At 51.8% G+C, this 17,130-nt stretch overlaps 5 protein-coding genes and 1 non-coding gene across 6 annotated transcripts; 5 read left to right on the forward strand and 1 right to left on the reverse strand.

Moving 5' to 3' along the window:
* Positions 1-859: 859 nt before the first annotated feature.
* On the forward strand, positions 860-1,771 carry J4E86_009833 (uncharacterized protein; the record flags this gene model as incomplete). Its single annotated transcript, XM_051450334.1, has 2 exons — positions 860-1,060; positions 1,127-1,771. 2 exons carry the CDS (start codon positions 860-862, stop codon positions 1,769-1,771), a joined length of 846 nt encoding a protein of 281 aa, XP_051298255.1.
* Positions 1,772-1,859: 88 nt separating this feature from the next.
* On the reverse strand, positions 1,860-4,032 carry J4E86_009834 (uncharacterized protein; the record flags this gene model as incomplete). Its single annotated transcript, XM_051450335.1, has 4 exons — positions 1,860-2,020; positions 2,119-2,185; positions 2,397-3,674; positions 3,730-4,032. The coding sequence occupies 4 exons, from the start codon at positions 4,030-4,032 to the stop codon at positions 1,860-1,862; spliced, it is 1,809 nt and encodes a 602-aa protein (XP_051298256.1).
* Positions 4,033-4,280: 248 nt separating this feature from the next.
* On the forward strand, positions 4,281-5,127 carry J4E86_009835 (uncharacterized protein; the record flags this gene model as incomplete). Its single annotated transcript, XM_051450336.1, has 3 exons — positions 4,281-4,509; positions 4,562-4,788; positions 4,837-5,127. 3 exons carry the CDS (start codon positions 4,281-4,283, stop codon positions 5,125-5,127), a joined length of 747 nt encoding a protein of 248 aa, XP_051298257.1.
* Positions 5,128-5,376: 249 nt separating this feature from the next.
* Positions 5,377-5,461, forward strand: J4E86_009836. Its single transcript has one exon. It is a non-coding gene; the product is annotated as a tRNA-Trp (tRNA).
* An 886-nt stretch (positions 5,462-6,347) lies between these two features.
* On the forward strand, positions 6,348-8,646 carry J4E86_009837 (uncharacterized protein; the record flags this gene model as incomplete). Its single annotated transcript, XM_051450337.1, has 4 exons — positions 6,348-6,357; positions 6,428-6,462; positions 6,521-6,647; positions 6,704-8,646. 4 exons carry the CDS (start codon positions 6,348-6,350, stop codon positions 8,644-8,646), a joined length of 2,115 nt encoding a protein of 704 aa, XP_051298258.1.
* A 3,927-nt stretch (positions 8,647-12,573) lies between these two features.
* On the forward strand, positions 12,574-16,832 carry J4E86_009838 (uncharacterized protein; the record flags this gene model as incomplete). The annotated part of the gene is made up of 2 exons (XM_051450338.1): positions 12,574-13,122; positions 13,176-16,832. 2 exons carry the CDS (start codon positions 12,574-12,576, stop codon positions 16,830-16,832), a joined length of 4,206 nt encoding a protein of 1,401 aa, XP_051298259.1.
* Positions 16,833-17,130: the final 298 nt, after the last annotated feature.

A 17,130-nucleotide genomic window follows, 5' to 3' on the forward strand; every position in this document is an offset into this window, starting at 1 on the left:
ATAAGCGTATATAATTATATTATTACTCTCTTATAGAGTATTTAGTATTTATAGAATAGCTTCTTAGCTAGTCTAAAAAATTTAAAAGCTTTAACTACTTTAGAGGTAGTAGCGCTAAAGTCTTAAGTCTTAGCTTACTTAACGCTATATTTTTAAGAGTAAGTAAAACCTTTAGTTATATATTCTTTAGAGTACTAGTAATAGTTTTTACTTCTTTAGAATTAGTAGCTCTTTAAGCTATAAGTATTACTACTTAAGATTTAGATTTCTACTTAATAAATAATAGATTCTACTCTTCTTAGGCTAACTAAAACTATAAGATTATTAGTCTATTAATAAGATAATAGAAATATATAGCTTTAAATAATATTAATATATATACAAACCTTAAGAAGAGAATCTAGAAGTTAATGTTATTTTTGCATATAGAGACTACTGCGCGAGATTCCATTCTTATAAGAGACACGAGGCATACATGTATAGAGTTCTGCTTACTACAACAGCGACCTTTAGAAGGCTATCGCACGTCGTCTTAATAGCGGTGAAAGATTAGTATTCAAAGGACCGACTCCGGGGTTTCGCGTCAGCACGAGCGGCGCTTCTGTTCGTCCGTAATTTCCCATGTACACAAAGCCGCAAGAGCTATATATACCTGACCTGTTGACCCCGTTTCTGACAGCACGCGTCTTGGTTTTTGGTTCTCGGAATTGCGACAATGCTGTCTCTATCTCTCATTTCACTCCTTTGCCCCGTCGTACTCGCAGCGAGCTCTGGCTGTGGAACTCGCTTGCCCTCGGGGCTCACACCGGGCAAATCTACTACCAATGTCACTTTGTCTTCGAAATCGGTGATCGGCAACATGACCGAGCGCCAATACATCTTACACTTGCCATCCAAGTACAAGGCCTCGAATGATGAAGCGTTGCCTCTTGTGATTGCGTTCCATGGTCAACAACAGCCCGCAAGAAGCATGGAGGTCATCAGCGAGCTGTCCAATCCTGACTTCAACCCAAACACCATCGTGGTGTATCCGGAGGGCATGAATGTCCAAGCACCTGGCGTAAGTCACGATCAGAACGAGGATTGAGGGATCTTACAGGGCACGAAGGCTAACTTTAACGTGTAGGTGCAATGGCTAGGCGACCCGTTGGCACCAACGTCTTCTGTGATCGACGATCGAATCTTTGTCACCGAACTTCTTGCACACCTGACATCGAACTTATGCATCGATGAGAGCCGCATTTACGCCGCAGGCCTATCTAACGGTGGCGGATTGACTGGACTTCTCATGTGTGATGCGGAACTCAACAAGAAATTCGCTGCATTCGCAACCGTGGCAGGCTCGTTCTATCCGGATTCAAGCTTGACAGAGCCTCTGTTCGAGAAGGATTGCGTTCGGAGCTTAGAAGATAGGGTACTCCCTTACATGAACCTGCACGGGCTGAACGATAGTGTGGTCCCCTACGACGGCAGCAGCCCAACGCCACCACCTTTCATCCCAGTACTGAGTTGGGTTGAGAGCTGGGCGAAGCGTGACAATTGTGCGACCAACCCCTCAAAGGAGCAACTGGAAAACGGAAGCGTTGCAGAGAGTCGATGGCGGTGTAACGATGTTGATGATGTCGTTGTTCACAGAGCGATCCAGGGGTTTGGTCACGGCTGGCCGAGTCGCAAGAATCAAGGCGAGCCTTTCGAAACACTTCGGAACGGGCCCACATCATGGAATGCGACGCCATACATGTTGGATTGGTTCGCACGATGGTCTTTGTAATTCTTCACGAGCTACGCTATAATCCATAGACTCGATCGAGCTTGCAAAGATGTCTGACCGTCTTGCTACTGATTTAATTGATGCTTTACTACGTTGACGCTTCTTCTTCTTCTTCTTCTTCTTCGTCGTGCACTTTGGATTTCTTGAGCTGCGGAAGTTCGATCGCGAACACTAATATGTTCACGATGATGAACATGGCGATTGCCGAGATGAAGACCAGTCGCAGACTACGGCTGTATGCTTCAATGACTAGGGAAGAGATCAGTATCAATGCTATAAGAGAGCAGCGACTTGGTATCGAGCTTGAAGGCAATGGAAACGCGCGCCCCGCAGTAAGTAAAACTGACCTTGACTTTTGTGCTTAGCATCAAGGTCGATTATGCTGCGTACCGATTTGCGAACGTGTTGAATGATCTGCGGGAAGGTATTAGCGCTGATCGATGAGAACAATGACAGCATGAAGGCAGTCTGTATAGATCCACTACCCAGACGACTACGTTCGGAGCAAAGCACAAGTGAAAGACATGCTGGAGTCGCGCAGTGCGGGTGATGAGCTTTCCCTAGTTATCCGCAACTGCCTCGAAGACATCGTAACACCACTAGCTGGAATCGAAATGGGACATACCTTCGCCTTATTGTGACCGGTGACCAGTGCTTCGAGGTACGAGGTCAAAGCATTCTGTAGAATGAGGCTGCTCAACGAGACACCCATGACAATACCGAGACTGCGCCACAAAATGAGTGTGCTGGTCATGACTGCTTGATCCTCTTGTGTACTTGTTGCAAGTACCGCGAGACTTGTTGCCGGGAAACTGAGCCCTTGGCCGATGCTAGATGGAACCAGGAATACGGTGGCAAGCCACTTGGGAATGCCATCCCACATCAGGGAAAGACATGTAGCGCCCAACAGCATCGAAAGTGAGCCAACAACAATGAGCCACTTCATCCGACCAGTGGCGGTCATGATGAAGCCTGCAGACACGCCGCAGATGGTCAAGGCAACGGAAGGGCCAGCAAGGCGGAATCCGGAGACAGAAGCCGTCTCGAGCTCAACCGCTTGGAAGTACAAGGGAGCGTTGAACAGGATGGTGTTCATGCCAACTTGTGCAAAGAAATTGTTGAAGACGAGATTGCCTCGGGGCTTGCTAAACAACATGGGCAGAGGCATGACTGCTCGCGCGGCTCTAGATTCGACTTTGACGAGAACGGCACCTGTCACTAGTGCGATGACCAGCGAGGTTATGACGATCCAATGCTTCCATGGGTATACATTGCCTCCGAGGTTGAGCCCTAGAATCAAAAACGCGACAGATACCGTCAATAAGGTGGACCCAGCGATATCGAATCCCTTCAGGCCTTCCTTCAGACCTAGTCCATATCGTTTGGCTAAGTTTGGGCCGAGTGAAGAAGGCGTGGTGAATATGGCGTTTATGAAAAGCATGACAAGTATGGGTATCTGTATCGCAAAAGTCATCCGCCATCCTAACTTGTCGCATAGAAAGCCGCCAAAAGCCGCCCCGCAAGCAGATCCGCCTCCGTAGAAGAGGTTGATGTATGCCTGGTAGGTGCCTCGTACTTCAATGCTGACTAGGTCATTGGTCATGATATTACCCATCGATAAAACACCAGCAGCGCCAATGCCGCAAAAGGCTCGAGCGGCGATGAAGCTGCCAATCGTCTGCGCAAAAGAGCACCATGCGGTCGTACCTGCGAGAACGACGAGACCAGCCAGATACAATGGTCGACGACCCAGAGTATCTGAGAGTCGGCCCATAAGTGGCTGCAGCGAGGTTGATGTGAGTAAGAAGGCTGTTGATAGCCATGAGGCTGAATTTGATGCATGGAAGTACGATGTGATGACTGGATGACTTGATGCCATGAGAGTGGAGTCAAACATGGCAATCTGTCGTTACATGATTAGTATGCGCAGCCATTTGGACATTGGCAGGTCAACTTACGAAGTACCCAAGAAGAATACCACCAAACACGAACCTAAACTTCCACTCTCCAACACCTTCCAACTTCCCATTCTTTTGAAACCTGGTCAGGCTCTCTGTCTCGTCCGTGATTGGGGGCACATCGCCAGGGTCGACAGATTCGGTAAGTGAGCCGCTTCTCGCTTTCTGCGATGTTGGAAACTGAGGCGCCGCGCCCTGACCCTGTTGCGCTACTTCTGCGGTGGTTATTGCATCTTCGGTGACGGGGTGGTTTGCCGATGTAGAGCGAAGTAGCGGTGTTCGCTCGGACGCAGATGGCGGCATGGTAGCAGAATCGCGATGCCGTAGAACTATGCGCAAAAGTTCTTTTATTTTCCAGCGTGGACGAGTCGGCGCAAAATTGAGTGACGCGAAGATGAAGTTTCCAGGTAGCTGGACCCCTGGAGGCTGATAAGCTTTGGATGCAGGTGGGTACCAGCCGGATTGCGCTAGTGTTTCCGAACTCGCCGTCCCTTTTCCGCTGTCAAAGACGGTGTCATCTTGCACAACTCGCAACATTGACTTCCGGAAAAATGAAGACGCCATTGCGAATAGCTATTCTAGAGTGCGATACTCCACCAGCAGCTATCGTCGATGAGTATGGCCGATACGATCGCATCTTCACGACACTGTTGGAGAGGGCAGCACAGGACCTAGGCTTATCGCCAAAGCAAGACTTGGAGTTGAGCGCATTTGATGTGGTCACGGCACAGGAGTATCCGGACCTGCAGAAAATAGACGCAGTGTTGATTTCGGGTTCGAGTGAGTGATGGCTCGTATCAACAATATCGCTATTCTGACTCACAGGGAACAGAGCACAATTCATTTGATAACGATCCATGGATCTTGAAGCTTGTCGACTTTACCAAGAAATTACTAGAGCAAGACCGAATCCGCGTCATCGGTGTTTGCTTCGGCCATCAGATCCTGGGAAGGGCGGCAGGAGCGAAAGTCGGACGCAGCGACGACGGGTGGGAGATATCGGTGATGCCAGTGCAACTTACCGCGAAGGGGAAAGAAATATTCCAACAAGACACCTTGGTATGTCACAAGCCACGATTATCGTAGTGTCTCTACTCACATCTACAGGCCATTCACCAAATGCATAAGGATGTAGTCTTCGAGTATCCAGAGGGTGTGGAAAAGCTCGGTGGATCACCACGTTGTCTGGTACAAGGCATGTACAAGAAGGGCAAGCTCATCTCCGTGCAAGGGCATCCGGAATTCACGGAGCCTATTGTGTCGTATTTGGTCAAGATGAGAGCCGAGCAGGGTATCTTTGAGGACGAGCAGGCCAAAGATGCGCTGGAGAGAGTTGGCAAGCACCATGACGGGGTGGTGATTGCCAAGGCGTTCCTGAGGTTTTTGATGGAGAACTGAAGGTGCAGCGGGTGGCACTATTGATTGAGCGGATATGTATTGCAGCCTGTAGGCAGGTACAATACCGAGATCCAGTGGTGTAGGAACCATTTTGGAAAGGCTGGCCGTCGACCCACTATTTCAATATCGACTTGCACTGTCTGGTGGGGTTGCTTGGTGATGACCCCGCAGTCGCCGTTTCGATGTGCAAATGTTTGCTACGTGGTTATTTACGATAGAATTCGCTTTCTCTCCATCAACAACAAGACCGGCTTCGTGGCGCAATGGTAGCGCGTCAGATTCCAGTTCCTCTGGAGATTCCTGAAGGTTAGGTGTTCAAATCACCTCGAGGTCAATTTTTTGGGAGGGAAGGAGCGATGCGGCACTTTCTTTTTGGCCCGACTTTCCATCCCGGGCCACTTTTTTGCCAAACCGCACCGAGCTGCCCCTCCGCGACCGTGACAGCTCCGGCTTACTCCCCTATGCCTTTCTATCACTTTACAGGCTGTATACATGCGTAATGTTCACTTAATCTTTTTGCTTTGGTCGACCTTGTATCGTCGGCGCCGGTATAAGCCTTCCACATCGAGCCACACTGTCGCGATGGCTCCTGCCTTCTGATCACGAGCACACTCTATCTCCGACACCCAGCTATGGTCCGACATGTTTTGCACACAAACCCAGCATGAAGGATGTTTCCACGTCATAGTCACTCCGCGCGCATGACAGTGCTGATCGCAGTTATTGCCGGCCCGTACATGCAAATTGCGCGACGCAACGTTTAGGTGTCAACTTGTAGTGGCACCGAAGCGCAGCCCACTAGATCACCGTGCCAGATTGATTCAGCCTCCATCTGCTCGTGGTGCTCGCGGCAACAGCCACTATATCAAATGCAGACGATTGCTGCTCAGAAGTGAACAACGGTCGCGTGAAGTAATGAAGATGGCGTCATAATGGCCCGTAACTGGTGGCACATTTGGCCCGCCGCGTGAAACGTCGCAGCGGGCGCTGATCCATGCGCCTTCTGGAAGCGGCGCCGACAGCCAGGGTCCAAGTCTCAACCTTTCGTTGTCCGCCATCACCACAACTCGTCGCCGCTCCCTACGTCGCTCGTTTCCCTCGTATATCCTATTCGACTCGGCCGCGCCGCTACCCGTCTCCCTCCGTATCACTTGTAATACCCACCGTCGCCATTTGCATGCGCTCTACTCAATAAAGCTCGTCGGACCCGGTTACTCCCAATGGGAAAGTGTACGCCATCCCCTCCGCGCAGCCCCATGCCCACCACACAGCTCGGACGCTGACACTGCTTGGCACATAGGGAGATACGGTGTTGTCCTAGATGCTGGGTCCTCTGTACGTTCCCAAGTCGTTGCTGTGTAGCTATCGCAAGGTTGTAGCTGACCATGTTTAGGGGACGCGCGTCCACATCTACCGATGGCTGAACCACGACGCCGCCCGCAAGAAGGCTGGCGATGCGCAACTACACAGCCTACCGGTCATAGAAACAAAAGAGGACTGGACTAAGAAGATACACCCAGGTATGTGGCCCTGGTACAATATACTCATCCAGCAGGACTAACACGCGACGGCACAGGCATTTCAACCTTCGGCGAACACCCTCACGATGTCGGCTCCGAACACCTCGACAAGCTCCTCAGCCATGCGCTCAAATACGTACCCCTCGAAGAAGTCCCGAATACACCTCTCTTCCTGCTCGCAACAGCGGGCATGCGCATACTGCCCGAGCGCCAACGGAAGGAGGTACTGAAGGAAGTCTGCGAGTTCGCGCGAAGCACCACCCAGTTCCAACTACCGGATTGCGACGTACACGTTCAGGTCATACCTGGAGAGACAGAAGGCCTCTATGGCTGGATCGCAGCGAACTACCTGCTTGGCGGCTTCGATCGCCCCAAGGATCACGACCACGGCAAGGGCCACAACACCTATGGATTTCTGGACATGGGAGGCGCGTCGGCTCAGATCGCCTTTGCACCAAATGCGACCGAAGCGGAGAAGCATGCAAACGACTTGACGCTGATGCGCCTGCGTGCGATAGACGGTACACCGCTCGAACACAAGGTGTTTGTGACCACATGGCTGGGATTTGGCGTCAACCAAGCAAGAGAGCGCTACGTCAAGGCCTTGCTAGAGTCCAGCGCGGAGAAGGAGCTTCCTGACCCTTGCCTACCCGCAGATCTCAAGGTGGAGGTCACAGAAGATGGCAAATCGATCGACTCGGACGACGACGACGACGATGACGACCAGCCAAAACCAAAAGCCGCAGCGAAGTTAGTAGGCACAGGACAGTTTTCAGAGTGCTTGCATCGGACGTTTCCGCTTTTGGAAAAAGAGAAGGAGTGTACAGACTCGCCATGCCTGATCAACGGACAGCATGTGCCCGCTATCGATTTCAACGTAAACCACTTCGTAGGTGTGTCCGAGTACTGGCATACCACGCACGAGATCTTCGAACATGGACACAAGCACAAGGCATACGACCTCAAGACCTATCAGGAGCGCGTGGATGAGTTCTGTAGTCAAGACTGGAAGAGCATAGAAAAGGGGATCAAGAAGAAGAAATGGGGTCACAAAGTAGATGAGGACAAGGCACGAGACGTGTGTTTCAAGGCGTCCTGGGTCATCAACATGCTGCACGATGGAATTGGCGTCCCCCGAGTTGGCATCGAAGATCTGAACGGCAGCACGAACACCACCAAGGACGTCATCGACAATGCAAAGGCCAAAGGATTTCTCGACCCATTCCAAGCAGTCAACAAGATCAACAAGGTGGAGCTGAGCTGGACACTGGGAAAGATGGTCTTGTACGCTTCCAGCGAGATTCCACCACCGTCCGAAGAAGCCCTCGCAGTAGGCTTTGGCTCGAACGTACCCGGTATACCAGCAGATTTCCAATATCCCGGAGGCATACCAAGACTGTACGAATCCGACAGTGACTGGCATCGGCTTTTTGTCGAGAACCCGCAGCGCATACCCGGCTTCTTCATCATGATATTCATCGTCATCTTCATCTTTTGCCTCATTCTTGGAAAAGAAAAAAGGAACGCGGCCAAGCAGTCCATCATCAAACTCTTCAAGAGGAAACAGGGCAAAGATCCTCTCCACCGCCGCCGAGGGCGCAGTTTCCCAGCAAAGCTCTTTGGCCTTGGTGGCTCCTCCTCGAATACCCAGCAGCCCTATGAACGCGTTGACCTAGAAGATGGCGAGGCAGCGAACGAATTTGAACTCGAAGAGACGTATCTAGACTCCTCGGACAATGAGCTTTCAGACTCCTCTGAGGGTTCCAAGGTTGGAAAGACAAGTGGTTGGGCGACGCCGCAGATCAAGACTGAACTTGCGTCAGGTGCACCAAACTACTTTGGCGCCACGAGCGCTGGAGACGTGGTCAGAGAAGGGACGGGCCTGGGGCTCGGGCCCCCGAGTGCCTTTGAGTTGAGCCGGACGTACAGCCGGGAGAGAATAAAGAGCCGCGCAAACAGTCCGAAGAGAGGGAGAGGCATGACGAAACTAGATGAATAACAGCTTTGTAATGAGGACGGCTTTCGATTCTCTGGAGGAGTATTTCTGTACGTCGCGAGATACCTTTGGTGCAGTACGGTTAAGGAAGGAGTTTGGCGTCCTGGCGCTGTTCAATCATATAGAAATGGGTCACGAGTTACGCAGTTGGTGTTTTACCCGCCATTTTTAGGTCTACATTTTCAAAGACAAGTAATCCGATACTTTGCCAACTCATTCTTGTTGTAGTAGGCAATGCTACATGCTTCCCCAAAATGCTTTGAGTACGTGCATATCACGTTACAAAAGATCTCCATACGACACTAAACCATGGACAAGACATTCAAGAGATCCCAAGAAAGATCCAAGACTGATGGTCCCGCGGTAGACGTTCCAGAGCCCGCCGTTCCTGCGCGAACCATTGATCCTAGGCACAGCCCCGAAACCGGCTAGCACTGCGCCCGCGTCTGACACAGCCTCCCATATCGCCTCCACATCTTACCATCGGGAACGAAATGGTCGCACTTAAAATTTGATCGCCACCGCGGAAACATTTCAGCATTACACCGGCTCGAGGCCACCCGCATGTACCCGTCTTGAGCCGATATTGGATGTGAGGCTGTGCAGACTACATGTCAGAAGACGATTATCGCAATCGTGTTGATGACGGATTCACTTACTCCTAGCTTATGCACGGAAATCTGCAAGGTACTTGGGTCAGGAGCTACTTTTCATGTCTTTGGTCAATTTCGAAAGCGTTCCGATGTCTAGATAAGAATGTACAACAAGGATGTACAAAAGGTATGATCCGAGAATACACTGTGCGCGACTTGGGTGTGAGGTTGGTAATGCTTACATAGCAATGGCGATAACAATTGCATGATTTTGGGTATAAATGCATGCGGACTATATCATGGATGGTAGTTGATTTCTGAAAGAGACGTTTTCAAATTCCGTCACGGAGTATATTCTTGTGCACGTATGATGTTGCGGTCGTCTTGACTTCTGCACATAAAGCATATACAGGCCGATCCATAGAGGTTCAAGGGTGTTTGTGTGCGAAAGAGAAAGCACTGTGCATGAATGCCATAATTACGTGTCCCTTAGGACAACGGCACTTCGCCAGAAATCGTGATGAATTTTGCTCACTAAACCTGGAATTAAGAACTCTAACTCTGCGACTTAAATACAACAAACCCTCTTCGGGCTCTGTGATAAGATGATCTGAAATGATTACATAGAACGCCATGGTCGCCGGTTAGCACAATAGATGTAGTACACGTGGACTTCATCTTCGGGAATCTAGATGAGAGGATAGATGTTATGGCACAACAGAATGTTGTTACCTTCAACTTACTTCCCTCGGAGTGTGCTTCTATGTTATAGATCTACCTAAGAACTCGGAAGTTGTTGAGATAGAATGTTCTTGCGACATGTAGTTCTTTTTGGTTAGTATAGGGCTTCACGACGAATATACAAGTACTGCTGTGCCGCTTGCGGATAATGAAAAATGATAGTTGCATTGTAACCTTATGAGCATAGTAGTTGAGTGTAACATGCTTCTGCTGTGATTAGCTGATAGCGTCGGTGTTGATGTTCTATGTCGTAGAGGTATTGACGTCCACTTTTGAATCGTCTGAATATGCGATGTCTGTTTGCTACATGTACATGTATATCGACGCATATGACCCGCAAGTTGATCGACGGGACATACCCAAGTCATACATCGTACGCGCATGCAGAAATAGCTCTACTTGCATCGTGAACCCGACGAAGCACATAGGGAGTTTAAAAAGCGGATGGTGCTGTGGGCTACATGATTGGTCCATTCCCTGAACGGCGGCGCTTGCTAGACGCCTGACGACTGTTTACTCAACGTCTACTGCAGGTGATCAAGGAAGGTTACCCTTACGATGCATCTTGAAATAGCTCCTTGCGGTCGAGTGGAGCATCAATAATCTGTTGTACTATGGATTCCATGTGTTGATGGTTTTTCTGGAGCTGTGGGTAAGGGCAGGTCGAGGCGTTCTCGTTGGACCGAAGAGCGCCCTTGATGATGCTCGCCAATGTTTTCGCGGAGATGAGGCGTCGATAGCGTGTTCAAGGCCGAAATCTCATATGTACAAGGACATCATACAGCTGCAGGTGCAGTGTGCCCTGGGGTAAGCCGCCAAGGTCGCAGAAGCGGTCACCTGAAGCATGTCAAGATCTTGTGTGCAGCAAGCCTCTGACTACTGTAGCTTCGAGTCAGAAGCTTGGTTTGGGCACAAGCTCTCGCCAGTCTTGCCGGCTCTGGAGTAAAACAACTGTGGGCAGTTGCCACTTAACGAACACTATGGGGCACATGGGCCGAGTCCCTAGTGACAAAGTGTTGAAGACGCGGGACTGTGTCGGACAATGCGCCTGGCGATCCAAGTTGACGATAAGAGCAATCACAGCGCCAATGACGCAAACAAACTTGAACAAGGTCGGGGCGGGAGATGGGCACGGAACAGCCAAGATGCTCCAGAAGCTTGGCTGGTCTGAAATTGACGCATCCCTTTAGCCATACATATCATGGATTTCAGGTACGCGGGCGGTGAGGGCAGAGACGACACGACTGTGAGCCAACAAAGCCGAGGACGAGTGGAGATGGAGTATCCGCCAGCAGCAATAGTCGAGGCCGAGCGCGCGGCAAACCCAACGGACTATGATTAAAGCGTTGAAGGGCCGCCACTCGAAAAACGAAGCTGTGATATTGTTGCGCCTTTAGTGATAATGGCACGGCCAAGAGAATAGGAGTAGACAGGCGGATGCGCGATCGCTCGCCAGCAGTTGCATCAAATCGAATCACTTGTAAATATGACGCTCAGACGCTGTACGGTAGGCATGGCTTGCTTGGCCTTGATCTACTGGCCATACGGAAGGCAACCCGTTCGGGACATGTGCGACGTTGATAGTCGTCGTGTCCAGCTCGCTGCTGCGTGAGGGACCACATGGCAAAAAGTTGTTCGAGAGCCAGCAATCCGTGGCGACGCACGTAGATGCAGAGGCGACTTGGCCTGGACAGTTGTGAATCGGTTAATCCTGGGGTGAAACGGAGGCTGCATTCGTTCGAGGGGTTAGGCTAGAGGCCGTCCCGCTTAAGTGCCGCATCCACGCTGGTTGCGAAATAGCGCAGCCCAAGGCGGCTTAGTGCGTAGGGTTGGCATCGGGGCAGTGCAAGTCTTGGACAATTGAAGGCACAACAAGGATGCAGGCCAGGCGGGAGGAGGCTCTTGTTTGTCTTTATGCCCTCTGCCTGGCGATTCGAGATAGCGGCTCCCATTCTCTTGCACCGAAAATCCAGTCCGACGCGTCGTCTCGCCACCGCATAGTCTCGACGAGTACCCAGGTACACCAGACACGCCCACTGCCATAGCCACCCCGACGGCGAATGAGCATGCGCAGCGCCGGAACACTGCCACCCTCGACGTGATAGGAATCCCCCTTCAGCTTCTCCGTGTCCCTCTCTCGCGCAATCGCCCTGTCCGGAGACGCAGTACAATCAGGTAAGCTTCCTCGCTAACGCCCATCGCTCTTGCCGGCTACCATCACACGCGGTCGCAGCTTGGGCAGTCGTGGCTGAGCACCTGCTTGTACGTGTAAACGCAAGGGAAAGGAGCTAAACAGTTTGGCAGTACCAGACACTTTCGCAGGCACTCGCCCACCGGCACCTGCCTCCACTCTCGACTACGCGCAACCGTGGTGACGGCACACGGCTGCAGCACCGCCCTCTCGCCTCTGCCGCGACACTCATAACCTGCATCTTCTTTGTGCATGAGGACTCCTCGATAACTTAATCACCTCACCGGAAGTGCACGCCTGACATTGCTACGCTTACATCCATCGCTCGTCTGCCTGCCTGCCTGTTTGCACAGCCTCCCACCCTCAGCCTCGCATCGCAGCCTCGAGGGCTCCTAGGCGCCCACCATGGCGGACAACGACACCAACAACGGTCCTTCAAGACCACGGGCACCGACCATCACCATCGACACATCTGCTACCAACGACCCTACCATGGGCGATTCAGTACCCCTAGGAGACATCCAAGATAATAGCAGGCCAGCAGCATCCTCAAACAACGACGATGTCTCGCCCACGCACTCAAGGCAGCCGTCACAGGAGCTGCGTAACGCGCACTCGTTCGATAGCAGAGAGAGCCGGCCAACGAGCCCGCATAACATCAGCTCGCCGGTGACAGGATGGAACAGTAACGCCGGTCTACTCAACGTACCCGGTGCGCGATCCCGGGGCAACTCGGTCGACTCGGCCACTGAGAACGGCGAATCTAATAGCACTGGAACCTATGTTGCATCCTCACAAGGCGATACTTTGAAGGGTGACCTAGGCCCAACGGAAATCTTAAACGATAAAGATGCTTTGAAGCCGGACCCGGGCACAGAGGCTGACTTTGAGGTCGAGAACAACAAGTTTGCCTTCTCCCCCGGACAACTAGGAAAGCTCTACAACCCCAAGAGTGTAAGTTTCTGCGTCTTGAGCGCATTCGAGCACCGTCTAACATGACTACGCAGTTATCAGCATTCCACGCGCTCGGTGGCCTAGACGGCATAGAAAAAGGACTTCGAACCGACCGAAAGGCTGGTCTGAGTCTGGATGAGCAGCATCTTGATGGCGTCGTTACATTCGATGAGGCTACAACACCTAGCAGAACAGAATCTCCTCAGAAGTCCGCGCCAAACGGGGTTGCCCACACGGACAGCGCGCCCGCTGGCGCTAAGGAAAACGCCTTTGCCGACAGGAAGCGCGTATTCAGCGACAACCGACTTCCCGTGCGGAAACCAAAGAACATCTTCCAGTTAGCATGGATGGCCTACAACGACAAGGTTCTGATCTTGTTGACTTGTGCTGCCGTCATTTCCTTGGCTCTTGGATTATACCAGACCTTCGGTGTAAAGCACGAGCCCGGTGAGCCTAAAGTCGAATGGATTGAAGGCGTTGCCATCATTGTTGCCATCGTCATTGTCGTGGTTGTAGGCGCTGCAAACGACTGGCAAAAGGAACGACAATTCGTCAAGCTCAACCGCAAGAAGGAAGACAGAACCATCAAGGTAATTCGTTCAGGCGCAACTCGCGAGATCTCCGTATACGACATTTTCGTTGGAGATGTCGTCAATCTGGAGCCCGGTGACATGATCCCTGTGGATGGTATTCTCATCACAGGTCACGGCATCAAATGCGACGAATCCTCGGCTACTGGAGAGTCTGATCTGCTCAAGAAGATGTCTGGAGACGAGGCCTTCAAGGCTATCGAAAGGCACGACAACTTGAAGAAGGTCGACCCATTCATCCTTTCGGGTGCCAAAGTCTCGGAAGGTGTCGGTTCTTTCATGGTCACTGCGACTGGTGTTCATTCCAGCTACGGAAAAACCATGATGTCCCTCCGCGAAGACAGCGAAGTCACCCCACTCCAGAATAAGTTGAACGTTCTCGCAACGTACATCGCCAAACTTGGTGGAGCGGCTGCCCTGTTGCTCTTTGTTGTACTCTTCATTGAGTTCCTTGTCGGCCTCAAGGGAAGCGGTGCTACTCCCGCCGAAAAGGGTCAGAACTTCCTCAACATTCTCATCGTCGCCATTACTGTCATCGTAGTCGCCGTGCCGGAGGGTCTGCCTCTAGCCGTTACCCTTGCCTTAGCCTTCGCCACCACCCGCATGTTGAAAGACAATAACCTGGTTCGCCTGCTCCGATCCTGCGAAACCATGGGCAACGCGACAACCATCTGCTCCGACAAAACAGGCACATTGACACAAAACAAGATGACGGTCGTCGCTGGTTCGCTGGGCACTGCTCTTCGGTTTGGCGACCACAAACTCAAGGCACCATCAGCGGAACCCGTTGATGACGGCAGCAAGGGCAAGGATGTGGTGGAGTCCCCCGTAGAAAATCCGAACGATGTCTCGGCTCCCGAATTTGTTGCGACCCTGAACGCAGATGTCAAGGATGTTCTGTTACAGTCCATCATTCAGAACACGACTGCCTTCGAGGGCGCGGCTGGTGGCCCTGATCCTTTCATTGGCTCCAAGACGGAAACCGCTCTACTTGGATTCGCACGCGATTTTCTTGGCATGGGCAACGTCGCTCAGGAGCGCTCCAACGCCAACATTGTTCAGGTCATACCTTTCGATTCAGCTATCAAGTGCTCTGGAGCTGTTCAGAAGCTTAACGACGGTCGCTACCGAATGTACGTCAAGGGTGCTTCCGAGATTCTGCTCGGCATGTGCGACAAGATAGTCACCGACGCCAACAAAGAACTTGTTGAGACATCTATGACTAGCGACAACCGCGAGACTCTTGAACAAGTCATCACTACCTACGCCTCTCGGTCTCTTCGAACCATCGGTCTCATCTATCGCGACTTCGAGAGCTGGCCGCCCGCTGAGTCCTCTAAGAACGAGGATGACCCAAGCCAAGCTGTGTTCAAAGACGTTTCCAACAAGATGACTTTCCTGGCCGTTGTTGGTATCCAAGATCCTCTGCGAGAGAGCGTCCGCGAAGCTGTCAAAGACTGTCAGCACGCAGGCGTCTACGTACGCATGGTCACTGGTGACAACGTTCTGACCGCTAAGGCCATCGCCGAAGACTGCGGTATCCTTGTTCCTGGTGGAGTCGTCATGGAAGGTCCTACCTTCCGCAAGCTATCCAAGCGAGACATGGACGCCGTCATTCCCAAGCTATGTGTCCTCGCTCGTTCTAGTCCGGAGGATAAGCGTAGACTCGTCAAACGCCTCAAAGAGCTCGGTGAAACTGTTGCTGTTACTGGTGACGGAACCAACGACGCGCCGGCTCTCAAGACTGCAGACGTCGGTTTCTCCATGGGTATCGCTGGTACCGAAGTCGCAAAGGAGGCATCCGCCATCATTCTCATGGACGACAACTTCGCTTCCATCGTCAAGGCACTGCTATGGGGACGTGCGGTCAATGACGCGGTCAAGAAGTTCTTGCAATTCCAGATCACCGTCAACATCACCGCCGTCCTGCTTACCTTCGTCTCAGCCGTATCTAGCAACGACCAAACCTCTGTACTGACTGCTGTTCAACTGCTCTGGGTCAACCTCATCATGGACACCTTCGCCGCCCTAGCCCTCGCAACTGATCCTCCTACACGCAGCCTTCTCGACCGAAAACCCGATCCGAAGTCTGCTCCTTTGATTACGTTGAGGATGTGGAAGATGATCATCGGTCAAGCAATCTACCAGTTGGTCGTCACGTTCATCCTCTACTTCGCCGGCGAATCTATCCTTAGTTACGAAAGCGACGACGAAAAGAAACAACTGCCCGCACTGGTCTTCAACACCTTCGTCTGGATGCAGATCTTCAACGCGTTGAACAACCGCCGACTTGACAACCGCTTCAACGTTTTCGAAGGTATCACCCACAACTGGTTCTTCATCGTCATCCTGGCAATCATGATTGGTGGTCAGACCATGATCATCTTCGTTGGTGGCGTCGCCTTCAAGGTTACCAGGCTCAACGGTGCTCAGTGGGGTTACTCAATAGTCTTGGGTTTCCTTTCACTACCCGTAGGTGTCATCGTTCGATTAATACCCGACGCACTTATCCGCAAGTGTATCCCGGACTTCTTCAGGCGCAAACAAACTCCCGAACTTGTCGTCTCAGACGATGATTACCATTGGAACCAGGGCTTACTGGAGATCCGTGACGAGCTTGCTTTCCTCCGCAAAGTCCGAGGTGGGCGTCTTAGCGCCATGAAGTTCAAGGTGCAACATCCCAAGGAGATGTTCACAAAGTCCCGCTCTAGCCATTCGCTCCCTGGCACCCCGAACAACGGTCCTCAAGATGATGGTTCTCCTCCTACTCCCAACAGCCGCCGTCGCACCAGGTCCCGCTCCAATTCCGCTTTCGGCCCAGCTACTGTTATGGCCGGTATTGTCGCAGGTAGTGTCGCCGGTTGGTCGCCAATTGACCGCGGTCATGGTGACAACGATTCAATCAAGTTCAGCCGCGATGCGACGAAGCAAGACCTCGAGGCTCAGGATGGTATCGAAGTGCATCCTGACACCAAGTCGACTGATCCTATCCTGGCGCCCGATGCCAGCGAGTACCGTGGTCCTCCCAGCCAGAACATGGACACAACACCTGAATTTGTTGTAGGACCGTTTTCCGGCCATTCCGGCGACCAGGGCAAGTCGACTGGACCCGGCACATGAGGTCTTCTTTCCCTTCACCCTATAATTCGTACACATTGTGCCCTCTAATTTCCTTTTGTCCCCAACTTTACATTGTAATGCATGCTTCACGGTGTTCAGGAGTCTTTCACCCGAGTATGAGCCATACTGTACATACCCCTTGCTCTCTCGCTGTTTCTTCCTCCTAGCGCTCCGCGGGCACTGTCTCGCTCACTGTATTACTGAAACGTATCTTTCTTATTCCTGTTTCGAGTGTCGAGAATAAGCTCTTCGCAACGATTTTGTGTCTTCTTCACTTCTACGAGCGTGGCAGTTCCGG

This window comes from Alternaria arbusti, assembly GCF_024043155.1.
Source record: "Alternaria arbusti strain BMP 1465 chromosome Unknown scaffold_19, whole genome shotgun sequence".
Taxonomy (NCBI): Eukaryota; Fungi; Ascomycota; class Dothideomycetes; order Pleosporales; family Pleosporaceae; genus Alternaria; species Alternaria arbusti.